Source organism: Dermochelys coriacea, chromosome 2, assembly GCF_009764565.3.
Source record: "Dermochelys coriacea isolate rDerCor1 chromosome 2, rDerCor1.pri.v4, whole genome shotgun sequence".
Classification (NCBI taxonomy): Eukaryota; Metazoa; Chordata; order Testudines; family Dermochelyidae; genus Dermochelys; species Dermochelys coriacea.
The window spans coordinates 169,356,287-169,383,058 of record NC_050069.1 but is presented as its reverse complement, the minus strand read 5'-3'; the positions used below and the strand labels follow the sequence as shown (position 1 = coordinate 169,383,058).

At 39.9% G+C, this 26,772-nt stretch overlaps 1 protein-coding gene across 19 annotated transcripts in view; it reads right to left on the bottom strand.

The window, feature by feature from the left end:
* The window catches only part of TNS3 (tensin 3), a 338,104-nt gene that overhangs the window by 77,896 nt on the left and 233,436 nt on the right, over nt 1–26,772 (bottom strand). For all 19 annotated transcript variants that reach the window (XM_038389568.2, XM_038389570.2, XM_043508663.1 and 16 more), the window contains one exon: nt 16,616–17,875. In XM_038389568.2, the coding sequence (XP_038245496.1) occupies nt 16,616–17,875 (1,260 nt within the window). The remainder of the gene's footprint in view (nt 1–16,615; nt 17,876–26,772) is intronic.

Genomic DNA, 26,772 nt, shown 5'->3' with positions numbered 1-26,772 from the left:
GGGTGAAAAAAAACACTTTTATTCATTTGGGGTGAAATTCCTCTCTGCAGAGGGGCCTGTACCCCCTTTAAGCCCTATTTTGAGGATTTAAATGGGATATGAGTGGCATATAGGCCTTGTGCCACCCACCTGCACAGGGGATAATTTCTCTCTAGGACACTAAACAGTCTTGGTTTAATTTATATTACTAAGTATCACTTTTCCCTTTCTAAAAAGCTTTTTACAAGAGCAATTTATCAAAGGAAAGCTAATTACACCTGACAAAGGGTACTTCGAACAACTGTTTTCAGTACGTTTGGAAGCAAACCACTCACACTCATAACATAAAAATGCATAACAGCATTTCTTGGTTGAAAATCTCTTAACTTTCACTTTCCCTAGGTTGCCACTACAAATAAATGACAATTTAGCCGTTACATAGAATTTGCTCATCTGTAGGCCTCATGGAATAGGACCCCTTTGTGCTATATTCCAATTCAGCACCTTTAAACAGATGGCAGGGTTTCCCTTCCCACTTGTGTCCACATACGCACACACGCACACACACACACACACACACACACTGTTGTTAGTCTCTAAGGTTCCACAAGTACTCCTTTTCTTTTTGCGAATACAGACTAACACGGCTGCTACTCTGAAACCTGTAGTTTTCCAGTTAAGGACATACATCTAAATTAAGTTATTGCTTATAAAATATATATGTAAAAATAAAAATACCACCAACTTCACTTCCAAGTTCAACAGTAAAACTGTCTTTATAGTTTATTTTTTACGAAGTAAATTACAATAGGAAAGTTAAACCGAGCATGTTTTCTTTTTCCCTATTTTCCTTGATAAATTTTTACCAAGGTTTCTGAGAAGGAAGAAGGGGGGCTCAGAATCTTTCTACTAAATTAAAAAATATTTTAGTGGTCACCACTGTGGAAAGAAGCTATAGATCAAATTAAACACTATTTTAATTAATTAAATTAACAAATTAAACATTATTTAAAAATTAAATAAAAATAAATGTAGGAAACTCCCTTATATTCTTGTTTTTTAATCCAGTCACAAATAAACAATCACAAATCAAGTTTTTATAGTACAGATGAATTTCGTTGATTTATACTTAGACATTAAAGTTGTCAACTGTCTTTAATTTTACAGTCTCAAGGAAACAAAGCTGTATTTGGTTCAAAGTTTTAAAAACTGCCATCATTTTTAAGTGCTCCTAAGTCATATTATTCAGCATATGTGATTTATGTATTGAACAAATGTGTGTTTAGAGTGGTTTCTTCATTAGCACCTTTCAGCCTGTGTTTTGCACAGCTGGAGTGTATTAAGTCTTTCTTGACACAATAAAATATTGTTGATTATAAAAAATTACAGGCTTAAGCTAGAACTGACAAGGCCAAGAAAAAAATCAACATCAGTGCTTTTTGCACAGACATGAGAGACCCTCTCTTCTGACACTGTAACTCACTGCCTAAATGAAATTCCTGAATGGTGTAAATGGAGACTTGCTTCCAATACAAAAGCACTTACATTTCCAATGCAGACTTACTTCCAGTACTTCCTCTTCCATAACTACTGTACATGGCAATTTTTGGTTCAAATGCTTTTTTAGGTATGTGATGATACTGTGGAGCAGATCTGACATACAGCATGAATTGTAAAAAGAAAAGGAGTACTTGTGGCACCTTAGAGACTAACAAATTTATTAGAGCATAAGCTTTCGTGAGCTACAGCTCAAGTCAACCCACAAGTACTCCTTTTCTTTTTGCGAATACAGACTAACACGGGTGCTACTCTGAAACCCATGAATTGTAATACAATATAGGGAACTTGGTGGTGTTTGCATATGAAGGTTCATTTAATTGAGAAATCCAAATATTATTAAGAACATGTTCTGCTCTTCAAGTTCTTATTTATACTTCTTCATCTAAGCCACCTAAATGCAGTTCCCAGTGAAATAACTGCACAGATGAATGATGTCATCTTATTCTCTGAAGATATTTAAATCTTATGTTGCTAAATGACAAATACCATGTTTTGACAATACTAAAAGCACTGAGCCTCAAGCTATGGAAACACAGCCAGTGACATGAAAATACCATGGTCTGAGCCTTACATTTCAGAAGTTTAGTCAATTTTTTGTAAAGTATTTATCTTTAGTAATCTAACCTTCCACTCACTGAAAAGAAATAGGTTTCAGAGTGGTAGTCATGTTAGTCTGTATCAGCAAAAACGAGGAGTTCTTGTGGCACCTTAGAGACTAACACATTTATTTGGGCATAAGCTTTTGTGTGCTAGAACCCACTTCATCAGATGCATGGAGTGGAAAATATAAATATTTATATTTATAAGGTATAAATACATGAAAAGGTGGGAGTTGCCTTACCAAGTGTGAGGTCAGTGTAACGAGACAATTCAATAGACAGTAGGATACCAAGGGAGGAAAAATAACTTTTGTAGTGGTAATGAGAGTGGCCTATTTCAAACAGTTGACAAAACCTAAACCTAATTTCCCCCATACTCATTTCCCCCTACTGTTACTCACATCTTCTTGCCAACTGTTTGAAATGGGCCACTTTCATTACCACCACAACTCCAAGAAAAACTCTATAAACTCATTCCCCAAGAACCCACCCCAGGGACGTTCAACATGCTTCCTAAAATACACAAATAAGGGAACCAAGGCAGACCCATCATATCTGGTCACAATACTCTTACTGAAGGAGTATCGGGACTCAAAAACCATCCTCAAACCACTCACCGCACAAAAGGCCAGCTTCCTCCAGGACACAACCGACTTCCTCAACAAACTCCACATTAACAACTTCCCTCAGAACACTATCCTTCCCACCATGGATTTCACTTCCCCATATACCAACATCCCTCACAATTATGGTATAGCTGCCTATCTCAAATATTTACAAGACAATGGACAGCCCTCATATATCAACCCCAAACACATTTCCAATTCATTCATTCCATTCTCCCCAATAAAAATTTTACATTCAACAACAAACACTTTGTCCAAACATGGGAACAGCCCTGGGTACTTGGAGGGCTCCCCAATGTGACAACCTCTTCAATTGGCCACCTTGAAGAATTTCTGGACAAATGCACTATGAAGCCAATTATATACTGAGATACATCAATGATATTTTCATCCTCTGGACAGATGACTTAATCTCCCTGATAGATTTGCACCACAATATTAACAATCACCATCCGTCCATTAAACTCTGACTGGAACACTCTCACACTAGCATCAACTTCCTGGACACCATGATCAGCTTCAGCAATGGAATCTTATAGACAACTATATACAATAAACCCAAGAACCTCCCCACTTACCTTCATAGACCCAGTAACTACCCCAAACACATCAAGAAATCTGTTATCTATGGCCAGACACTCTGCTATCACAGAATATGATCTGAGGAGAAAGTTTGGGATATACACCTTAACACACTCAAAACCACCTTTGCCAGACAAGGACACTCCACCAGAAAAGTAGATCATACCATGGAATGGGCTACCCAAATCCTCTGAAGACCTGCTTCAATATAGAAATAAAACGCTCTCCGACTGCACACCCCGAGTTGCCATCTACCACCCCACACTGGAACCCAGGTATCATCAAACAACTACAACCTATACCCAATCAGGACCCCAACCTGAAATCAATTTTTCCTTAACCTTTTCTTCTGGCCTTCAAACACCACCATTACCTCCATCTCCAAACAAAACCTTAACAACATGCAATGCTTTTAATTTCAACAAAGAGATTTTTACCTCTTTAAAATGTTATATATAAATAAAAACCAGACACTGTTTAGAGATAAATAACCAGCATACAAATTATTCCATTTCTCTAACAGAAAGCAAGCAAGCAAAAGAGGATTATCCACGCCTATTGTAGCCCCAAAAAACTTTTCTTCTACGAATTCCTTTGCCCCTGGTCATCATCTGGAATCATGGGAGGTGCCTCTCTCCTCTTGGGATTCTCAGCTGCTCTCTGACCCAGTGCTGAAGCTGTTCCACTGTGGATAAATTAATGAAAGAGTGACTGGGCCAGAGAGAAGGAGTAAGAGCAAACATGAAAATGACTCTCTGTACCCTGGTAGTTAGAGCACTCACCTGGGCAGTAGGAGACCCAGGATGCACTCCCCTGGCTCCATTTTTAAAAAAAACATTTACCACGTGCAACAGTTTCAACAGGGGAGATTGAAGGAACCCCACAGCAGCATATTTCACAGCCCAGGGGTTAGGGCACTCATTTGAGAGGTGGCAGATCCATGTCCAAATCCCTTCTCAGGCGGGGGAGAGAAAGGGGGGGCACTTGTGCTGGGTGTTGTCCTACAACCCAGGTGAGGACCCTAGCTACGGCTACTGGCCTGCTGACCCTGGTCCTCCAGCACAGCCTCATCTACTTCCCCTGGGAAAAATTCCTGGGTCCTAAAAGGCAAAATTTGGGTGATTAAAAATTGGTAGAATCTAAACACTGGTTTTTCAAATTCCTGAGGATCTTTCAGGGAAAAATCAGTAACATGAATAAGAGTATCAGCATCTGGTCCCAAGCATTTGGCTAAGTAATTCATCCTTCGGTTTATTAGTATTTATTTACCTATACCTTTCATATGAGGATCTGAATTCATTTGTTAAAATACAGAATGTGAGGTATATACACCACATCACTTTTTATTATTCTCATTACATAGATGGGCAAACTGTGGCATGGATAAGTTAAACACTTGTCAAGATGTCACACTGACAAGTCAATGGCAGAGCCAGAAATAGAAGCCAGGAGCCCTGGCTCCCAGTCCTCTGCTCTACTTATTAAATCATAACTAGCAGTCTCTAAACTGGGAACATTTCCATATGAAATATTTCCCTTCTATCGTGCTAGCATAAAACAGTCTTCTTTAAAGGACAATCCAGTATTCCCACACACATTTTGAATGTTTACGTATTTTCTTCCATATTTTAATATCTTAGTACACCTATTCATGAAGTGCCTATGAAACTGGGTATGTTTGATATAGTTTAAATTAAGAGAAAACCACTTTTTCACAAAAGAGGCTGCTATACCCCATGAAATCACCAATCACATCCACACCTACCCAGAAAGATAGCAAGACAGAGACAGAACACACCAAACAGGAAAGAAATCTTGACCTGTAGACTAAATATCAAGAGATTCCAAAATCTCTGTTAGTGAAAAGTCTGGACAAAATTATGCAATGTGCATCACACATTAGAAAGAGTCCAGACTGACACGTGTACTGTAAACCTGACATTTAGGGGACTCCCAACCTGGCTTTTCTTTTTGTATCTGCAGATAACTACAGGAATAATGTTGAACACAAAAAGAATTTTGAATACAAAGCAGTTCTTCAAAGCTTTCCTTTTACTTTTTAATTTGAAATACTGGATTCTCATTACACAGGAACAAAATAAGGCGGCTGTATCAGATGTATGAAAAAGAAATTAAATTGGTTAAACAGACTGTGTTCTGCCTCCATAGCCAAAATGTGGAGTTTTAAACTGCATTTTCTAACATGTAATCACTTAATCCTACAATTCTTTCAGTGTCCATGTGACTGATCTTATAATGATCAGCTGCTAGAAAAAGCAAGGTGTTTAAGCTGAGATATGTGCAACATACTGTATTTACTAGATGTTCTCCTTTTCCTTAACACAAAGTTATACCTACTGTTTGAAATGCAGAGATGAAAGCAGTTCAACTTTCAGACCTGGCCTTTAGCCAACAGCAAATCAGTTTTTACAAAGCTAAACAACATTAGAAGGCTTATAAGAGCAGTAAGAACTTACAGTGGAACCATGCAGGTAAAGCTTTCACTTCCAAACTGTAAGAACTAACGCATTTATTCTCAATAGTAATTCTAAACAGAAGGCAGCTTTACATCAGTTTCAATCCTTAATGAAAAAACCACAATTATTGCATCAAAGTACAATGTCAGAAACATATATAGGTGGATTGTGCTATGGGCCAATGTGTGGGGGTATTAGCACTTCATAGAAAGGTATTTTTGTGTAATTTTAAAGTAAATGGCAAGGTGAACAAAGCTTATGTATATGTGGTGTTGGTTTATTCTAAATCAAAAGAATAAATATATGAAGTCCATGGTCCCAGGCACAAATGGGATGTAACTGATTACTTCTTTGGACAAGATATTCATTCAGCACATAAAAATCATGTGCTGTCTGCATATTGGACAAATGTGTGATGGACTGTATTATTAAAATGTCAGGGTGGCAGATGGATTTTGGAGTTTAAATATAGCAAACTAGGATTAGTAAAAATTTAAAACTGATAACTCCTTTCTGATGGAGCTCAGGAAGCCTTGCCCACTGTTTCAACAATGTGTTCATTCAGTACATTACTTTTATTTCTCAAGCAGTATTCCAAAAATAAGTCTCTTTGGAAATTTTAAATAATTTTAACACTGTCCTTTCACAATAGACAATGGTAATGTCTAACAATTAAAAAAAAATTTGGCAATAGTGAAACACAAATGAAAATTTATCTTGACATCTGTTTGACAACAATTAAGTAACAGAACTTCTCATGTGAGGCAGTATATCGAAAACCTAAGATAGATAAATATCAGTTTACTGCGTGCTCTGAAGTTCAAACACACACACACATTTTGGATGACATCCTCACCCCCATTCCAGCACCTATATGCTGAGTAAAAGGGCCAAAACAGCATAAAGGGCCAAGGAGCCTCTCTGCAAAGGAAGCATGGAAGACAGCCATATGGCTGCCTTCTGAGATCCCCTCACAAACCCTGGCATAGAGAGATTATGAGGGCAGAAAGAGCATGTTTGGGGCATGGCTACACCATGTAGTACTACAGAAATTCCAGGCTATACGGCTGTCCAGAAAGGATGCCATAACTTAGGCTCACAGAAAATCTAAGATATGCGAGAGCCACTACCAGACTTTGGGGTGGGGGTCAGTCTAATGAAGGGCTTTTACTAACAGGTAAATACATTGTTTAACTGGAATTCTCTGTTTCTCTGCTCTCTGCCAGGCTTATCTGGGCTCACAGGAGATGGATGAATATTTGACTATGTCTTTGGTTAATTCTCCCCAACCCCCCAACTTATTAAAATAATAATTGAACCAAAAGGAAATGAAATCTCTCATTGACCCTTTTTGACTCCTGAACACCAGGTTTTCCTGGAGCAAGTTTGAAGGAATGGCTTTGTTACTCATTTTGCCATTGTGTTCAGACTCTATGGCTGGGTGTTGCAAGGTTTTTTGACTCCGTGGTATCAAGCAGGACACTGTGCGAAGAAGGGACAACATTCTTCAGAGTGCACGCTGCCTCTAGCGTTGATTTCAACACCTGGGAAATGGAAAAACCACCTGCCATGACTGCAAATCATAAAAAAGACTCTATTGGGGAATATTTTCAAGAAATTCCTGTGCCCCAGACTAAAAGAGGTACATGTGCAAAATGTAAACAGTGCAACAAAAGAGATGCAAGGCCTGGCGTCAGAATAAACCAACAGTATGAAAAATGGTCCTCAGAAGGCAATGACTTGGAAGATGATGTGGATATGTGTGGATCAGTTAGTAAACTTATTTTTCTACCATTCTTATGGACTGCCTACCATGCGTGACTAAACAAGTACTTGATCACTTAGATTATTGTCATACATTTGTGTTTTCTGTGGATTACTTTTGAATTTCAAAATATAATGGGCATGTTAATTTGTTGTGGCAGCATTTAACTATTAAATTTTTATGGGTACTGCTGAACTTCTGAAGTGATTTTTTATTGCTCAGTATAATCAAACATCCTAGGTGAAGATTTCATGTTCAAAAATAAAGTCTGATTAGGCATTTATGAATTTTAACATTTTAAAAACGCCATTTTCACTCTCACGCTGTTGCTAGAAATAATGGTTTAAATATATTTAGACTGATAACCCTTGTGATTTATTTAATTATTTTCCCCATAAAGCTGGGTTTGGAATAAATTATGTCCTTTAAACTGTGGTACAAACAGATACAGTAAGAGGAACCTTTCACTTACAATCTCACTTTTCTAAAGCAGTGCAACAAATAATATTTAGTGAGTGATTTTTTTCCTCCATTTTGTTTCAGAGCCCAGTGTAGCCATATGGAGTTATGACATCCATCATCTCAACATCTACGTCTGTCAGCGGCTGGTACCACAGTAGTGCGGCAACTAAATATACAATAGTCAACAAACTACCTTAAAAAAAAAAAAAAGACTTTCTTCATCATTCAGTAAAATCATGGATGAGTTCGTAACCAGGATCAGCAAATTCAATCAAAACTCCATAGATTAAAAGAAATGTTGGTTAATTTATGCAACAAATTTTCCCCTTTGTCTTGTTCAGAACAAATATTTGATTGCAATGGTTCATTCATTATGACCAGGCTATGCTCCAGAAGGCAGAGCAGACATTGCCAGAAGGTTGCTAGATACATTTTATGAGAAGGAAATGGAACAGTGTGCAAAAAACATTAATGGGAAATTAGTTAATCTGAGTCTTGATAGCTGGAGCAATGTACACAATGATTCAGTGATGTGTACTTGTGTGACAACAGAAGATGGGGTTGTCTATCTTACAGTAACAACTGATACATCAAGAAATGCCCACACAGCAGAATACTTAAAAGTAGTAGCAGTAAAGGTTATAACAACCTGTGAACAAAAATTCAAGTGTCAAGTGCATAGCTTTGTTACAGATAATCCTGCAAATGTAACAAAGGTGAGAAGATGATGATAATGAAGGGAACTTGAAATGTATATGTGTACAATGCTCATCTGATGTAACTTTTAGCCAAAGACTTAAGTACAACTGCAGGAATAAAGGAAAACGTTGTTGATAGTGCAAAATACTTCAGAGTAACAACCACTTTGCTTCAGATTCACGAAAGAGAGCAAGAGGATTTCTCTCCCAAGGTGTACAATGGAATTCAGGGGTTGACTGTTTTGAGCTATCTATCGAGAACAGGCCTATTCTGATGACAACTTGTGAAGAAAATAGTGACGACATAGATGGAATGATCACAGCCAAAGTAATCAACATGGGACTAAAGAGAAATGCAGAATATCTACTTATTATATCGAAACCTATTTCCCTCACCTTGGACACCTGCGGAAGGATTGCTGCTGTACTACTGCTGCTGTTGAAATTTGGAAAGAACTTGAAAAGCCACTGAAGAAAAAAATACTGAACAACAAGTCCTCATTCCACCTAATTTTCTTGCCAATATTTTCAAGCGAAAGTAGATGTCTAACTACCGAAGAAGAAGATGCTGCTATGACATGGGCATCTAATAATTACGCATCAATAATGCCAACCATAAAAAAATTCAGAGCTGGGGGTGAACCATTCAAGCAGTACAAGTCTGATGATGATATTTTAAAGAAAGTCACACCACTGAACTGGTGGAAGTCACTAGCTGAACACCTGGAACCAGAACCTGTTGAAGGGCTAAGCCAGCTTTTCACAGCAATAGCCTCTTCTGCATGCACAGAAAGAGTATTTTCTTCATTTGGACTAACTCAAAGTTGAGAAATCGATTGGGAGTTGACAAAGCAGGAAAACTTATCTTTCTCCTCTAGTACATCAGTGGTGGGTAACCTGTGGCCCATCAGGGTAATCCACTGGTGGGCGACTGGATAGTTTGTTTACATTTGCATGGCTGCCTGCAGCTCCCAGTGGCCACGGTTCGCTGTTCCCGGCCAATGGAAGCTGCAAGAAGCGGCAGACAGCACGTCCCTGCAGACCACCAGTTTCAAGAGCTAATTTTGAGATTTGTCTGCTGTAAGGGTAGATTTACCGCTGTTGGCACAAGAGCTATGCTGTCAGGCGGCTGCTGCTCCACACACCTGGAGAAGGAGAGGTTACAGTAACTGCCTCCACATCAACCTTCTTACACAGTGCTCTTTTTACAGTGGATGGCCCTGTGCACCCCTGGCTGTGCCAAAAGATAACAGTCCATTATTAACCTGGAATAGACTCCCAATGTCTAAAGACTTCACTATCGTCTTTAGACATTAGGAGTCTATTCCATCCTCTATCTGTGCAGTCACAGCAACTCATCATTAAGATGAATGAGAGTTACTCATGCATACTGAGAACAGACCTCTTAGTTTCAAGTAAGATTGAAAGGACCAAGCTATTAATATATTCACTGCTTGAACACAAAAATCTCCAGATTCACTGTCAGAGAGAAATATCATCTCAAGCATGTATTAATCAGGACTGACTCTGTAGAAGATCACATTGCACTGTGTCTGTGAAATATGTATATAGGTGTGGCAATCTTTCTAAAATTTAACAGTTTATGCCAGGGGTGGACAAACTACATCCCGGGGACTGCATCTGGCCCTTCAGATGTTTTAATTCGGCCCTCAAGTTCCCGCCGAGGAGCGGGGCCAGGCCTTGTCTTGCTCCAGCACTCCAGCCTGGGAGCAGGGTCAAGGGCTTGCCCCGCTCCACACAGCTCCCAGAAACAGCGGCATGTCCCCCATCCACCTCCAATGCATAGGGGAAGCCAAGGGGTTCCACATGCTGTCTCCGCCCCAAGCGCCGCACCCACTGGCCAGGAATTGTGGTCAATGGGAGCTGCAGGGGTGGCGCCTGCAGACTGGGCAGCGTGCAGAGGCATCTGGCTCTGCTTCCACATAGGAGCTGGATGGGGGGCACATGCTGCTGCTTCCAGGAGCCTCCTGAGATAAGCACCAGCCAGAGCCTGCACCCCTGACCCCCTCCCGTGCCCCAACCCCCTGCCCCAGCCCTGATCCCCCTCCCGCCCTCCAAGCCTAGGTCCCAGCCCAGAGCAACCTCCTGCACCCCCTCATCCAACCCCTCATCCCCAGCCCCACCCCAGAGCTCGCATGCCCAGCTGGAACTTCCCACCACTGCACCCCAACCCTCTGCCCCAGCCCGGAGCTCCCCATTTCTGGCCCCACCCCAGAGCCCACATCCCCAGCCAGAGCCCTCCCACCCTCCTACAACCCAACCCCCAATTTCATCAGCATTCATGGCCCGCCATACAATTTCCATACCCAGATGTGGCCCTTGGGACAAAAAGTTTGCCCACCCCTGGTTTATGCCATAGCCAGAAAATTTTTTTTCGGTTTGCACTTATAAAAATACCTTTAGCACAGTTCATAATGATTTGCAAGTCAAACTATTCTTTCTTATTCTACGCCAAGACTCTGTAGACAAGGATTTGACTCCCAGTAATTCACTAATGTGAAATGTACCAGGACCAATTTTCTCCATAGGCTGGATGTGTCACAGTGGCTAGTATACACATATACAATGCTGGAATTTCTGTGTTACTAACAAGTTTAATCAGAGGAATGCTTATCCACCTATGACAGACTGTACAGGGTTGCCATTTAAGTCAACATTTATGATCAGTTAGCACACAGTCATATGCAAGACACCACAATTATGATAGTATATTAAGTAGTACAAATGGATTCTACTTTCCTGTATCTAGAAAAGGAAATAAATGGGATAACACAGATAGCACTGTGTTAACTATTGATACATGCTGATTATTTTTTTTAATTATAACTACTGCAATCTCTAAAATCTCTTTACCATACAAGAGTTAATGTGTGTCTTATTTAGTTGTGTTGATCTTTAAGGAGTAAATTAATAACCAATATTTGCATAGTAACATACTAATTCTGATCTTACAACCAAATGTAAATCTATAGTAACTCAGTTGAAGTCAATGGAGTTCAACCATTTTAAATTAGGTCAGAATCAGGCACCAACATTAGTCTATGGGATGTACAGTATCTCAGTGCTTGTATGGTAATATCCACACCCATACAGAAATCCGTAGACATCATATTTGGACATGCCACATGTAGAAGGCAACATTTGGAATAGCTCAAAACGTTATTTTAAAAAATACAGATATCTGAAAGGATTTCTCTCTCTCTTCTGTAATAAATACACTGTAGCAGGATTTATGACACAAGGATTTGGATTACCTTCAAAGCTATGTTTTTCCATTATTCAAAGGCCTCTGAAGATGTTCCAGACACAGGTAATCAGATGATTAGCTACTTTATTATTATTCATCTAGGTTTTATTCATTATTGCATCTAGGTTTTTGTTTTTGAGGGGAGGATCTGTTCAGACAATTCAATAGTACATCATGCTTGTCTCTGCTGTCGCCACCCATTGTTTTCTTTAGTTTAAACTTAAATTTTCTATTCAATTAGCTGCGTCACCTCTCTAGGGCTTCTTTAAATTCTGACCTTTGCAGAACCAAGCTAAGCAAAAGTTCCCTGGGAGAGCAAGAAGTCATATTCCTCCACTCGTTACACAGGGCAGGCCCACACTGATCAGTCAAGGCTGACTCTATGAAGTATGCTCAGAGAAAGCAATAACCCATATATGGGGGAAACAGTTATAACTACATCGACAGCTGCTCTATAACATCCACCCTTAAAAGTGGGTGTTATAGAGGTACAGAAATCTCTCTCAATCATGGTGATCAAACCCAGCTATTGAATTCTTTTCCCTGGAAGCTGACTGCAGCTCAGAGACGTATGCTCTGTCTGTTTTGTCAGTTAATTCTTAAATCATTGAAGTAGAAGAAACCATAACATCTTACAAGAGATATGGAGTGAGTCAAGTAAGAGGTGACCAAGAGTTTGCTTTTAATTTGGCTGAATAAAACTAGTGAACAAAGAAGTTAAATTTCTGTAAAGTTTGTATGTGTGCAAAAGAGAGTATATGTGTCCAGGGGTACGTGTATAAGAGAGAAAGTACCCCAGGACAAATAAGTGAGTGAGTGTGTGTCAGTCCATGAGTGTGTGAATTTGTGTGAAATGTGAAAGTGAATTTAGAGAAGTGTGTGTGTGTGCAGGTCAGCCCCCCCATCCAAGATCACATTCACCTTTATGTGCTCTTTGACACTCATGTTCTCTTTTTCACGCACACTTCGCACCTGCTTCTCATACACATGCCAGACCCACCACTCACTCACTCTTCAACCCCCACCAACTCAGTCACATATAGCCCATTTCTACCCGATTTCCCCCTGCACCTGCTGAGTCACTGCATATTCTCAGTGAGTCATCCTTCCAGACTTCCAGGCAACCTCACTCAGTCACCATTCAGTTCTGACTTGTCAGTTCTCTCCATTCCAAATCAATCACTTCTATTTCCTCTCCTCCGGTCTCTCCAGATTTGTCTGCTAGGTATTTGGAGGGAAATATTGGAGCCTGGAAGGGGGCAGGATACAACGGCAGTACTGCACCTGGACTCAAACAAGATGACAGCAAGGAAGGAACAGGCCTGCATCCGCGTACTGTGAGCATGGAGAAATCACTGATCTTCATTCCCCTCCACCCCCATGAGCCTAGGCTAGTGGGAATCAGAAACAATCAGAAACTTGGGGCCCATGCAGCTTGTTCTGCTGAAGTATAGTGAGTGGTGCTCTCCCTACAGCCCAGCCCTGAGCTCCCTTCTGAACCCAAACTCCCATACCCTCCTGCACCCCAACCCCCTGCCCCAGCCCTGAGCTCCCTTCTGCATCCAAACTCCCTCCTGGACCCTGCACCCCACACCCCCTCCTACACCCCAACTCCCTGCCCCATCCCTGAGCCCCCTCCTGCACCCAAACTCCCTTCCAGAGCCCGCACCCCATCCCACACTCCGACCCCCTCAGCCCCACTCTGGAGCCCACAACCCCAGCCAGAGCCCTGACCCCCTCCTGCACCCCAACACCCTACCCAGCCTGGTGAAAATGAGTGAGTGAGCAAGGATGGGGGAGAGTGAGCAATGGAGGGAGGGGGATGGAGTGAGTGGGGACTGGGCCTTGGAGAAAGGGCAAGGTAGGGGGTGTTCGGTTTTCTGAAATTGGAAAGTTGGCAACCCTAGCTCTACAGAACAGTTGCAATCAGCTGGGACGCTGATGGTGAGGCTCCCTAGTCTGAGGACTGGGGGCAATGCAATTCTTGTTCCAAAGAACAGCATTCACTGACATTCAGGACACGCTGCAAGGAGTATTTACTCAGGCTTTGGCTGAGATGGTTGTCTGGGGGAGTTGGGTTTGGCAGGACTTTTGTTTGCATTCCGATAATGTATTATTTTGTTTGTATTGTACACATACCTACATTTACAACAGATATATATGGGGGGAAGAGGGAGAAAAATCAAGTGTCTATTCAAGGAGAGGTCAGGCACAGACATGCACCCAAATTATTCATGATGCTTATTTTGGCCCTATCAAAGAGAATTAGAAAGTCAGGAATTGTGAAAGGTGATTGTAGCTGATCCTGTGCAATTAGAAAAAAAAATATTCACCCCATGCTCCCTCCCTGAAACAAACAACAAAACAGATACACCAAAGCTATTCAATATTTGACTATTCTGTTTACAGGCTGTGAAGGTGTTGAACACATAACAGAACTGTGAACAAAATGCTAGATAATACTCTTAAATGTGTCAAATCACATGAACACATATTATTTCTTTTGGGGTATAGGTTGAGGTTACAAAAGGAAATCGATGAATGCCAAGAATTGTAATGACAATTAGCACTTATGCAGCACTTTAAATGTGTTTCTTTCAGTTTATAAATTGTGCTTACTAGAACACTCTTCTAGGAACTGATTAAATTCTCATTTAAATCATCATAGGGGAGCCTTTTCATTGGCGTGCTTGGGAAGTGGATTACAGCCTCAGTACATATAACTGTATGTTCACAGCACAGTATAATACAAACATGCAATGAGGATGTACAATACATGGTGAGATAGCTTAAAAAAATACATTCTTCATTTAGATGAGGCAGAGAAAAATGACTTGCTTAAAGGCATGCATGTTAGTGAGGTAAAGCCATGATTATGAGTTTTCTGACTCCTATCACTGTGCTCATTCCACTAGCCATGTTCTCTCTTTGAAACTACCTACCAGTGAGATTTCTATAAACATATAGTAACCATTGTGCCATATATTCACCCTTCATCTTTTCATCTTCTTTAATTGCATGTCCACTTCTAGAACATGTCCCACCAAAGACTTCACTTCCCCCCAAGTACAACCTGGAGTGGGCAAAACACTTTTCTGGCTTCATAAACGTGATGCAGCAATGACAACTCCTTTTTCCTTTTTGACAGTACTAGAAGTCATGGGCAAAAAACAAAATTCTTTCTAGGCACAAATGTTTAAATCAAAGGATAAGAATGGGTGGCTTATTTTATGCTACTCTCTTTTCCCCTTCACTGGCTCCACTGAATGTCAAAGAACAGAGTAGTTTCTAGTGGGCAAATCTCACTTTTAATTTCTGCCACTGAACTAAGCATTTAAAGATTCAAGTCAATTATAGACAAATGCATTTCAGTCTAAGACATTCCCTGAACAAAAATTATGTGTTGAAATCCAGGTCAAGTTGCTGAAGTAAATTTTCCACCAGCACAACCTTAAAAAAGCCAAGAAATCCCTAGTCTTCAGCCAGCCCTTGTAATGTGCAACCATGACTTCATCTCCTCCACATTACCTCACCAACATCCACCCCACAGGAAACAAATACCTCTGCCCTCCACGCCCACACAAAACATGTAACCCTGAACTGCAACTATGTGGAGTTCCATGGTCATTTTTCTAATTGTTTGGAATACCAGACTGGGCTTAAACTAAAGTAGACGATTAGTTAGTGTGTACGGTGTAGATTTTTAAGTGATGGTTACATGTTTAAGTATTGTGTTAACAAGAAGGAATTAGTTGGTTATTAAACAGAAATAGGCTGTGATAGTGTTTATCATTTTGCAAAGTTGTTTATTCTAGTACTGTTATTCAGGTGATATCATAAGGAAGAAAGAGGTTGTAGTTTGTTCTTTCAGGAATTGGTGTTTGTGGTCAGGTTAAGGTGAAAACCAGAGGTAACGCAAGGGGTTGTTAAACTACTAGAAACCCAAAGATTAAAAAAAAACAGCAAAATTTCAAAAAAGGGAGCATTTTAAAATATTTTATCTGCAAAAGTTAGTAGGCTATTTTAATGAAAATATTCATAGGAAGTTCAGTTGTGCCATGAAGTGTTATTGTGCCAAATTTGGAAATGAACTTAATTCAGAAATACAGAGGGATTTCCATCTCATTTTATGTGGAAATTATAATGGAACCTTAACTTTGGTGTTACTGCTGATGACTCCACAAAACTGCATCACCTTGTAATTAATTGGATTTTTCATTTTTTTAATTCTCCCCCTTAGAAGAGGAACAACAACAATCATGCTTGCGGCTCTTCCACAGCACTTTACTGAACAATTAGGTTTTGTTCAGGAGTATTACATTTAAAAAACAACAACAACAACAACTCCTCAGAAGAGCAGAATCCTGAGGCACTTAATGATCTTTGGGGGGGGACCATTTAAAAAAAAATGATGAATGATTGCTCAGTTTCATCCCATCATTCCACAGATCACTATGAAAAGAGGGTACCAGAGATAATCCCTCTCACACTGGCAATCATCTGAAAGTAATAAGCAATGACCTTCGTTCCTGCTGTGCAATATCAAAAGAAAAAATGCTGGGAAAAGCATTACATTCATGTATTATTAAAATAACTTACCATGCCGGGAGAGATTCCTGTTTGTGACCTCTCCTTTCTCATGGAAGCCAGGGCTCACGCTGGGCCCTCCCACATCCCCATCACGGCTGGTGAAGCCATTCACTTGACTCATGTCCCTGGAGACTGTGTTAATGCGGGTGGGGATCGGTTCAAATGTAGGGTCCAGTTCCAAGATCAGCTGATTCAGCTGCTCAATTGACTGATCGATATCCAGAGTAGGAGAGGATGGCAGGCCCTCCGCAGTCACTCCTAGAGTCAGGCCATGTGTATCTTTCGCAGCTACTAATCTGGATCTAAAAGCCTCAGGCCCTGGATGTTCTGCCACTTCACTCGAAATTGGCACGGTCCCTATCCCCCGCTGCACAGCGTCTCTGCTGCTGGATCCCCGGGTGGGTGTGTCAGGGATTCTGGGTTGGCTCTGCACGTTGCCTGAATTCTCTACAGTGCTAGAAATGCCAAGCCTTACTTCACTCTCGGGGGAGTAGGTGTATTGGTGAGCAGTGACCATCTGCTGTTGGCGCACCCAGGTCTGGGTAGAGTAGTTACTAGGGCCATAAGCCTGAGGCTGAGCGGAAACAGGAGGATTCCTCTGCAGCTGCTGGGATTGCTTAGGCTCACCACTTCCAAATGATCTCTCATAGAGGGGGTCTACACCTATTCCCAGGTCTGGGGCTAGAGCACTGTGGTGGTCCTCTCCAGTATTGCTTCCAAAGCCATCTGAGAGCAGCGAATTCTGACTGCTCTTGTGGCAGCTGAAGTTTCCAAGGTGGGCTGAGTGCTGCCCTTCAGAGGAGGACAGTGTCCCAATGCTGTCCACACTGTGAAGGTCATGGCTGGGCATCTCATCATCCAGAATATCTGTCTCCCTATCCTTCAGTTTGGTATCTCCGTTCACATGAACCTGAGCTGGCACGATGTGGCGAGTCCCACTGTACTTGCTTTGGGCATCAGTCATATCCTTGAGGGGACTGACTGAGTTTTCTAGGCCGAAGCCACTAAGTAGCCGGTCCAGCTCTGCCTTCTCTTGCGGGCTCAAGCCCCGTTTGATTCCCAGTCCTGGATGCTCCTCGGTCTTGTCCGTCCTTATAGAAGTTGTTGAGTGTCCCGAATCACTGCTGACAGATAGAGTATGGTCACTGTGATCAGGGCTGCTGGTCACAGGAACCCCCTGGGCTCCACTGGGGATGCTAGTATCTGAAGAGCTCTTCTTTCTCACTTTAGCATAAAGACTGCCATCAATAGGACCCTGGGTGTGGAGCACTGTGAAAAGAGAAGCAACAGGGTCAGGGAAAGAAAAGGACAGAGTATTAGATAAAAGTACTGAATAGCATTACATTACATTACACTGCAGAGGTACTGCTGACAGCACACTCATTAATTTTCTTTGTAAACACATGCTCGTTTTAAAAACCAAACATCAACCAACAGTACTCTCTTGCCTTATGGAACACATTTCAATTTATATATAGGAAGGCCCTTGATAAAAACATAGCGTTGTATGAAACAGGAGGAGAAAAAAAGAGTTATGTATATGACCTTGTGGCAAAATACAATTCTATACTTTTATACGTTCCTAGAAGTGAAATCATGGTGGTGCAATAACAAGACCACTGTTTACACTGGTTTGAAGACCCACACTATTATGTGCCTGGAATTTGAGAGACATGACTAGTATGCATTCCACTAAGACTGAACAAGGGCTACTGAAACTTTCAAGTAGTGCTCTCAGCATACATTTTGCAACTGCCAGCTCCTAATAAATATGTTAAACATATTACCACTGATCAACTGCTGTTGTTTTCTTTTTGGTAGCCCCCAGAAATGAGAGGCACTTAATCAGAGCAGGAGTCTGTGTGTAGCGTACCAGAACATATACAGTATCTCTTGACAGAGGCATGAGCACAATATCTAACTAGCTTTGTAGGATACATATTGAATATACATGACTTCTTTAGTGGGTATTTTATTTTTAATAATGTCAAGGCAACTAGTTCTCACAAGTCAGAGCATGTAACACAGGGATAGAGAGAAAAAGGCTAAACCCCAACTCAGAAAGACAGAAAGAAAGACCTACTACACTTGTATAACATTTGTCATGGAGTATGAGCATCCTTGATTTTGTCTCTGATCTGCCAAAGACTTTAATTAAGAAGTTCGTATCTAGTCAGACATGCAGAAATTGTATGTAACTGAGAAATTTTATAATATGCAACAATAACTGGGGTGGTGGGGGAGGGGGAATGTGTCCACTCAATTCACTGGTGTAGAAACGGACCAAATTCTGCTCCTGATTGATTACACCAGTGCAACCCTTGTAATGTCACTGAAGTTGCAGCATTGTAAATGAGAGTCTGCATGAATCAGGTTTTACAGGAGTGTCTGCTAATTTCTGAGCCAGGTGTCACATGATGACTCCAAATACCTTAAAACTTACTCTACCTACAAAGTATCTACATAATATAAACAGCTCGAAGGGACCCGTCAATGTGACTGCACACATACTTAAGATTATGTGCATGCTTAAATGCTTTGTTGGACTGTGATCAGAAAGAACACAGTTAGCCTCCTCAACAACTCAAATTTCATTTCAAATTTCCAAATCCCATTTGTGTTCAAATTGTCTATATTTGGCCATACCCAACACAAAACCTTCTGTTTGTTTGGAAGGTTTCAGCAAACTTGGTCAATTCATTTGAGTTACCTGAACATTAAACAAAACCACTCTTCCCACATGTTCTCTCAAAAACTTTTGGACTTGGTTAATTCAGAAATGACTAAAGCTGTAATGCTGAACTTGGCTTGTTTTTATAGTATTCATTAAGATTTTAAAAATACTCTTAATTTTGAAGAATATTGGCTCTGTAGCTTTAATGTTATAAATACCTTTCTATTATTCATTTTTTAGGACGTAAACTAAGCTCACTCAAACTGAGAGCATCCTACATCCACGAAATCTCATATTGAGAATGCAGAATGCAAGCGATGCCAAACTAACAACTACAAAATCAAGACAAGGAGATCTAATGTCACATCAAACACATCCCATTCACAATCCAACATATTCTAAAGGAGCTTCCAAACTCAGACGACACTTTGATAGTCATTAATAAAGGTTATTCCTAAATGAGAGCATCCCAAGGTCGCAGCATTCAAAATATCTGAATTATCCTCACTGTATGAAATAACTGAGCATAATTGGACTAGGAGGCTGGTCTCACCTCTGTGGACATGTTACTACATGGAAAGCAAGAAAATATTGCGTAATGGGCTTTGCAGATTTCTGGACATGGCCATTATTCAAACGCATACAGTATATATGATTCTAATATAGCTATTGTTCTTGGCACTGATGTCATTGTACCTCACTATGACAAACTATTTTCACTATTTTCTCTATATTTGTATATACATTTGTTTTAAAAAGTTATACAATAGAAATCGGATGAATTCCAAAGTTAGTATTAAGCTCTCAACCTCAGCACTGCCCCCTGGTGCATATTCCTTAAAATAAAGTTTTCATCTCATAAATAATTTGTCAAATACAACACACAGCATACTATTCTGCAAGCAGAAATATTTTACACAACCTTATGTTCACTACACATGCATCATGCTGTATTACTTCATTAATCCCACTAAAGAATGAAATAGTTTTAAAACACAAACAAGCTAGGTGACTGAAAATGCCACGACAAACAGATTGTCAGTGTCTCAACAGTGACTCTTTGATCTCTAGAGAAAATTTGTCAGAAGTGGTTTTTACCACTGAGGACTTCCTAATCAGTTTGGGTTGGAAATAATACTGTCAGAACTCCTTCATGTTATTTCAGTTCTAGCACTTCTGGTAATATACAAAACCAAGATGCAGAGAGCAGAACATCTTCCTCTTGAACATTTTAAAGCTTCAAGAAAGTTTTGTTAGGCTCAATCTTATTTTATCAAGATCACTCCTCCCATCCTAGTTTGCCAGGGTTCACTAAAGGAAGCGTTTGATAGTCTTCTAGACATTTTTGGCCAAGGAGAATAATGAAGCGCTTACCATGTTTAAGTGGGTACATATTCTGACAGTTTAGGGAGTAATTCTGTTGGGTTTGTTTATGTAGCTCTCGCTGATTTCAAAGGGGTTTGTGCAACCATAGGCAGAGTAAGTCCCTTAGCTATTACCTAATTTACAACTGAAAGTGAATCCTCCTCTTGCTTCAAAGAGGGCTCTCACAAAACTCTCCATTTGAAAGTGCAATTTTCTGTTGTATGCACAGTCAGGGAAGTAAAATATGTGGTTTCATTTTTGCAGGATTCATGGCTCATTTACAAGAAAATTTATATTAGGCAGGAATTCCTGAAGAATCATTTGTCACCGACATTTGAGTCAAGTTTGATCATGAAAAAACTACTGCATTAAAATTTAGGTCCAGACCAATCTTTCCTGAAGGCAATGGACAATTTAGTCCGTATACTTGGCATTGCAAGATCAGCTGACAGATCTGTGCATCTCATCTGTGAGTGTTACAAGAACACGCTTTTCATGGCATGCTTAAAATTGCACATTGGTCATGAAATTTTCTGAAATTACTAGTTAGTCTTTCTGACTATTTGTGATTTCAGAAAGGGCCTTATTCATAAAGTGTACCCATGATGAGAATTAATTCATCAGTTTATAACGGTAGGAAAAATGATTTGGTTGGAAAACACATTATTTGTATGACACATTGCCAAATTTTCTCCAGTTAGTGCACAGCAAACTGAATGTTATATGAGAGGTCTAATAGGTTTTAGTCAATGTTTAAAGGACAACTTTCTAAATTTTTTTTGTTAGAGATCAGACTTTACAAGTATGTTTCTAGTTAAGAAAAGCACTGCACAGAATGTCAAAAAATAAGGTTCTAAAAGAACAACAAAAAGCATAAATGCATCAGGCTAGAACAAACAATATCTTTCCCCAAGGCATTTCTCTGTGTGCCGATTGTTACAACTCTGCTGAAGTTTACACTGCAAATTGCACAAATCTGGTAAAGAAAAGGGCTTCTGTTCACCAGGCTGAATGCGTCACTGATAGGTACATACATGAATATGTCACTGTACTGTAGTATGCAGTGTTGTTGTAGCCATGTTGATCCCAGGATGAGAGACAGAAAGGGGGTGGGGGATGTGAAGTAATATATTTTATTTGACTATCTTCTGTTAGTGAAAGAGAAAAGCTTTTGAGCTATGCAGAGCTCTTATTCAGGTATTTATTGGTCCCATACCTCACCCATCTTGTCTCTCTCACTGTACTCTATACAGATACTCAAGTACAATACATATGGCGTAGAGAGCTTCATGATAGGAAAAATCACTGATTGAGGTTTCTCAACCTCTTGGATGCCATGCTCTCTCAGCAGTCCTCGCTGCTGATAGCATCCTAAATTGCTATCGGTGCCTGTTGATCAAAGGGTGGTGAGATTGTCATATGGAATTCTTTACTACTGTAACCACACTTCAATTTAATGTTTTGTTGCTAAAAGAAATCAAAGTGTTTTGTTTTTTAAAACGCAACCATGGGATAATTCATTTTCTGTCCAGCAATAATTTCCTTGTGGCTAGTTTCCAGTATAAAAAAACCCCAGGCAAACTAAAAATACTGCTTTGATTAGTATGGTCGGATATCTCAACCCCACGACCTCAACAGATTCAGTGGCTGGGGAAGAACTCATGGGGAGAAAGGTATAAAGCTAATATTCTTGTACTGATAAAAAAGAACTCCTCCTGACTTACTTTTCTCTATTTTCCAAAACTGAACGTAATACCCTATTAGGTAAAGTACTGTAAATCCTTCAAACATGCAAGTAAGGCACAATACACATCCCCAGATGAAACATTCCAGCACATAGATATGGTGCTTCTTATAAGATGTTAAGGACAAAATCCTGCCCAGTGTGAGTGGTTGTTCTAGAAGGGTAAATAATGCAGGTAACCTTTCCTGCATTTGCCTCACCAGCGTAGCACATATTATTCATTGTCAGTGGAGTGCTAGGCGATGGTTGAAGCAAATGTGCTTGCTAATCTGCCAACAGGTCATGGACTGCTGGTTTGGGAGCAAGGCTACCACCTTTGTGCTCCGCAGAGAATATTCACCCTGTTTCTTCCTGAGACATTCTGTACCTATGTGAGACTGGCCTTTCCATGGCCAACACTGCTTGCATTATTATTAATCATTTATAATAATGCCATGTGACCACAATCTGTTGGGGACCTCATTGTGCTAGGCACTGTACATAATATAAGAGAGTCCCTGCGCCAAAGAATTTATATGAGTAATGAGTAGCAAGAGGATTTTGTCCTAACCACTTACACCGCAGGTTCAATAGTGAAAAGAAAAGAGACACAATCATTTGGTCCTGCATTCTGATATTTTCAAATCTCATAAGCCAAAGGTAAAAAAAATGGGGGGAGGGGAGTTCATTTGAAATAGGAAAAATTCTGTTTGGTCCTATTACTAGAAAATTGGATATATTACATAGCCACATACAGCAGGAAAACAAACCACAAAGATAACTAAATCAAACTCAATTTTTAGTTGGAGTACAATATGTTCTTATTTCTGTTACTAATTAGCACCTTAGATTATTAAAATGAAAAGGACTTTAAATCTGATTTATTTTTCACTACTTGTGCTCTTAGTTTGTGTGTTGCACTTCAGGCTCTGAAACTACATTGCTCAGTTTCACTTTCTTCATAGTGCTTTGGTGCAGGCAGTAAAAGAACAGTACTATTTGGTTTTCCAATACTTCTCAGGATTGTTTTACAAAAAAAATAATTTTTCACTTAATTAAAAGAACTACAACGTTTCTATTCATATTGGGTTATGCAAAATTATAGAGTTGCAGCTTAAACTACTTGGGGGTAATGAGTGTTCCCACTCATTTAAGTAAGTTTAAACATCCTTTTGTTATGAGCGTATAAGTGAAATGAGTGGTTTCAAACTCTGAAAAGATCCTATTTCTTGGCTAAGACACTTAATTAATGGCTATTCAAATCTTGGTTCTCATCAGACCTTCAGCCTGAAGTGAGGACTAAGAAGCTGGACAAGTTTCAGGTTTCTTTGAATGGCGAATATTAACTAATAAGCACCAGGGAAGGGTGTAGCTCCAGGAATGTTTTAGACAACTAAATCAGATGAAGAATAAATTCTGCAAGAAAAATCCCTCCTCTAGCTGTCATGTAGATGAATGAAAACTTTTTCTGCCTTTTGTACTTAGAACTTTTCAATTTTAAAGTACAGTTCTGCTCAGACAAATCACTCTGTTGAAGAATGGCACCTTTTTACTCAAAGGAGGGGGCCCGCTGGAAACTATGGGAGTCTTTCAGTGGGCTTTGGATCATCAAGTTCCAGCTCTCCTATCTGTATGTATTTATACAGAGTGAAACCTGCTAGGTTAGAGCCAACACAGGGAGACAGGATGAGCTAATATATTCTAGCTTGAGCATCAACAGAAAAAACTCTAATTTTAATTCAATGGGTTTTGGATCTGGTGCTAATTTCTAAATGCAGGGGTAAATTCTGCTCTTGGTGGCTGCACAGGTATAAGGTAGGAGAGAAAAGAAATTGGCAGGAAAAATTTTTATTCTGATAATAATCCACTAACGCGAAAGAACCATATGACCTTCAAATAGCAGATTGATTCCAGTCCTGGCAGTTATATTTTTACCTGTAAACTGAGCAAAACTAATCTGCAATCAGTGAGAGACAACAAAAAAAATTTCTTTATAGTCAACTTTCTAAGCAGAACTTCAATACAGTAACTTACAATTCCTACCATTTACACAGTACCGTCACACAGTATGAGAAGCTGAGTGTTGCAAGATATTTAGTCCCTCTTGCAGAGGGAACAGTTAGCATACGCTGCTATTCAACCTCAGACCTCTGTCAGGGTTCACATCATGACAGACAGGATGATGTTTCAACATTGGTATCTTTGTGACTTGCCCTACCATTGTAGAACAGGCAACTGGGTTTCCTGGCATTTACTATTTCACAACCCCAAAACTGCCAGCACCAGGAGAGTAAGCAGGCTAGAATCCCTGAACAGCTGCAAACACTGTGAACACTATCTTATTCAGCAGCAGCATGACTGGTCTGTATTGCACCTAGCTAATTCACTTGTTAAGAAGAATTCTACAAAGAAAAAATTAGAGACGATAAGCATCTCAAATATTTTAATACACTGTACATCTATTCTGTACCTGTTCATTTAAATTCTTCTGAATAAGAAAGTGTATAGGGTTTAATTTTCCTGAGTGGACAGCTAAACAGAGCTCCCAAACCTATACTGGTCATTTAAATCACTGCTTAGCAATGTAAAACAGGTATTAGCATGTCACAAGAAAAAGTAATCACTGAAATATGGGATCTAGATCTCCCACCTAGGGACCTTCTTTTGTCCCACTGTCAAATTTTAATTATGGACCAGCTCCAAAATGCCATGGTCAAGCTCTTTTTAAAGTCATCACTTCAAAGCATCAGTACTGTATGTGGTTTAAAGATACCACAGTGATAAACTCCACATGGAAACACCTGCGATCAACCGATAAATTTGAGCACTTTCATTTCATGTACAGCTAAACTACCTCTTTCTACTAGGCAGCTGACTGTGCGGGTCCCTTTGGTGACCTTGGGAGGTGGCGGAATCTCCATCCATAGCGATTTTTAAGGCCCGGCTTAACAAAGCCCTGGCTGGGATGCTTTAGTTGGGGTTGGTCCTGCTTTGAGCAAGGGGTTGGACTAGATGACCTCCTGAGGTCTCTTCCAACTGTAATCTTCTATGATTCTGTGATCACTTAAGAAAGGTGTCACTTTATAGATAAGTGAGAGATGATTAGAGATGGGCCTGAACCAAAATCCAGATCCTAGCCATATCCCATAACTGTAGAAAAGGTTGGATGCAGATCCAAACTTTGCAGCTCTGGCACACATTTCATGTTATGGTAGACACATTATATAATAAAAGAAAAGGAGTACCTGTGGAACCTTAGAGACTAACAAATTTTTTTGAGCATAAGCTTTCGTGAGCTACAGCTCACTTCATCGGATGCATCCGATGAAGTGAGCTGTAGCTCACAAAAGCTTATGCTCAAATAAATGTTAGTCTCTAAGGTGCCACAAGTACTCCTTTTCTTTTTGCAGATACAGACTAACGCAGCTGCTACTCTGAAACCTGACATTATATACTGTAGTTCAGAAATAATGTGCTCACTCATCATTGAAGAGAAACATTATAATTGCATCTCCTTTTTAGCTGAGGAAAAACAACAGTGGATGTATTTGTTATCTATTTTTCAATTTGAATAGCTAGTTCTAGTTATAATTTTTGAATTCTCACAATTATTCAGAGATGTGCCTTTTTCTTGCATATATAAGAATTCTCACTAGAGGTACTTGTTGAAAGTCAATGAATAATAAGAAGGAAACGGATTGCAATTTAATCTACTTAATGGATGTGAAAATTAAAAATCTCTTAAAACCATTTCCTCTTTAAAAAAAACCTCTCCCCCTTTTTTGTTTTAAAGGTTCATCCTAGATGTTACAATCTTGTAAATTAACCTGTGTACCTCTAGGTGACATTTATATTAAGAGTTTTAATGTTCATAATTCACACAGAGGGAGATTTCATAGGCACAAATGGCAGATAGGCCCCCAAATCTCATTGAAAGGGAATGAGAGTTAGGCACTTACTTTTGAAAATCTCCTCCAGACGGCCAATTATGGCTAACAGCATTAAGGTCTTGGGTTTGCTCTAGTTCCATTAAATATATTTTCCTATCTAAACACCACAGAAGGCACAAAACTTGGCCATGTCCAAAGCCATCTCTGCTTGCAGTATCCCTATAAAGTGAGTTTCAGAAGAACTTTGCACACCACAGTGAGCAGAACCATCTTTCCATTCTACAATATGCCAATGACACTCATGAATTAACTGTACTGTACCACAGTCTATTGGAACAGCCAGCATTTACAGAGCACGCACAACAGTCAATAATTTGTTTTACCCAAATTACGTATTGGTCCATGGAAAATGAGACAGTAGAATTATATTGGTGAATCCTGGGAATCTAAAGGTTACTCTGAGGCTATTTCTTTTTAGCTGATTAGAGCTTGTCTATACTTAGGGCATGTCTTC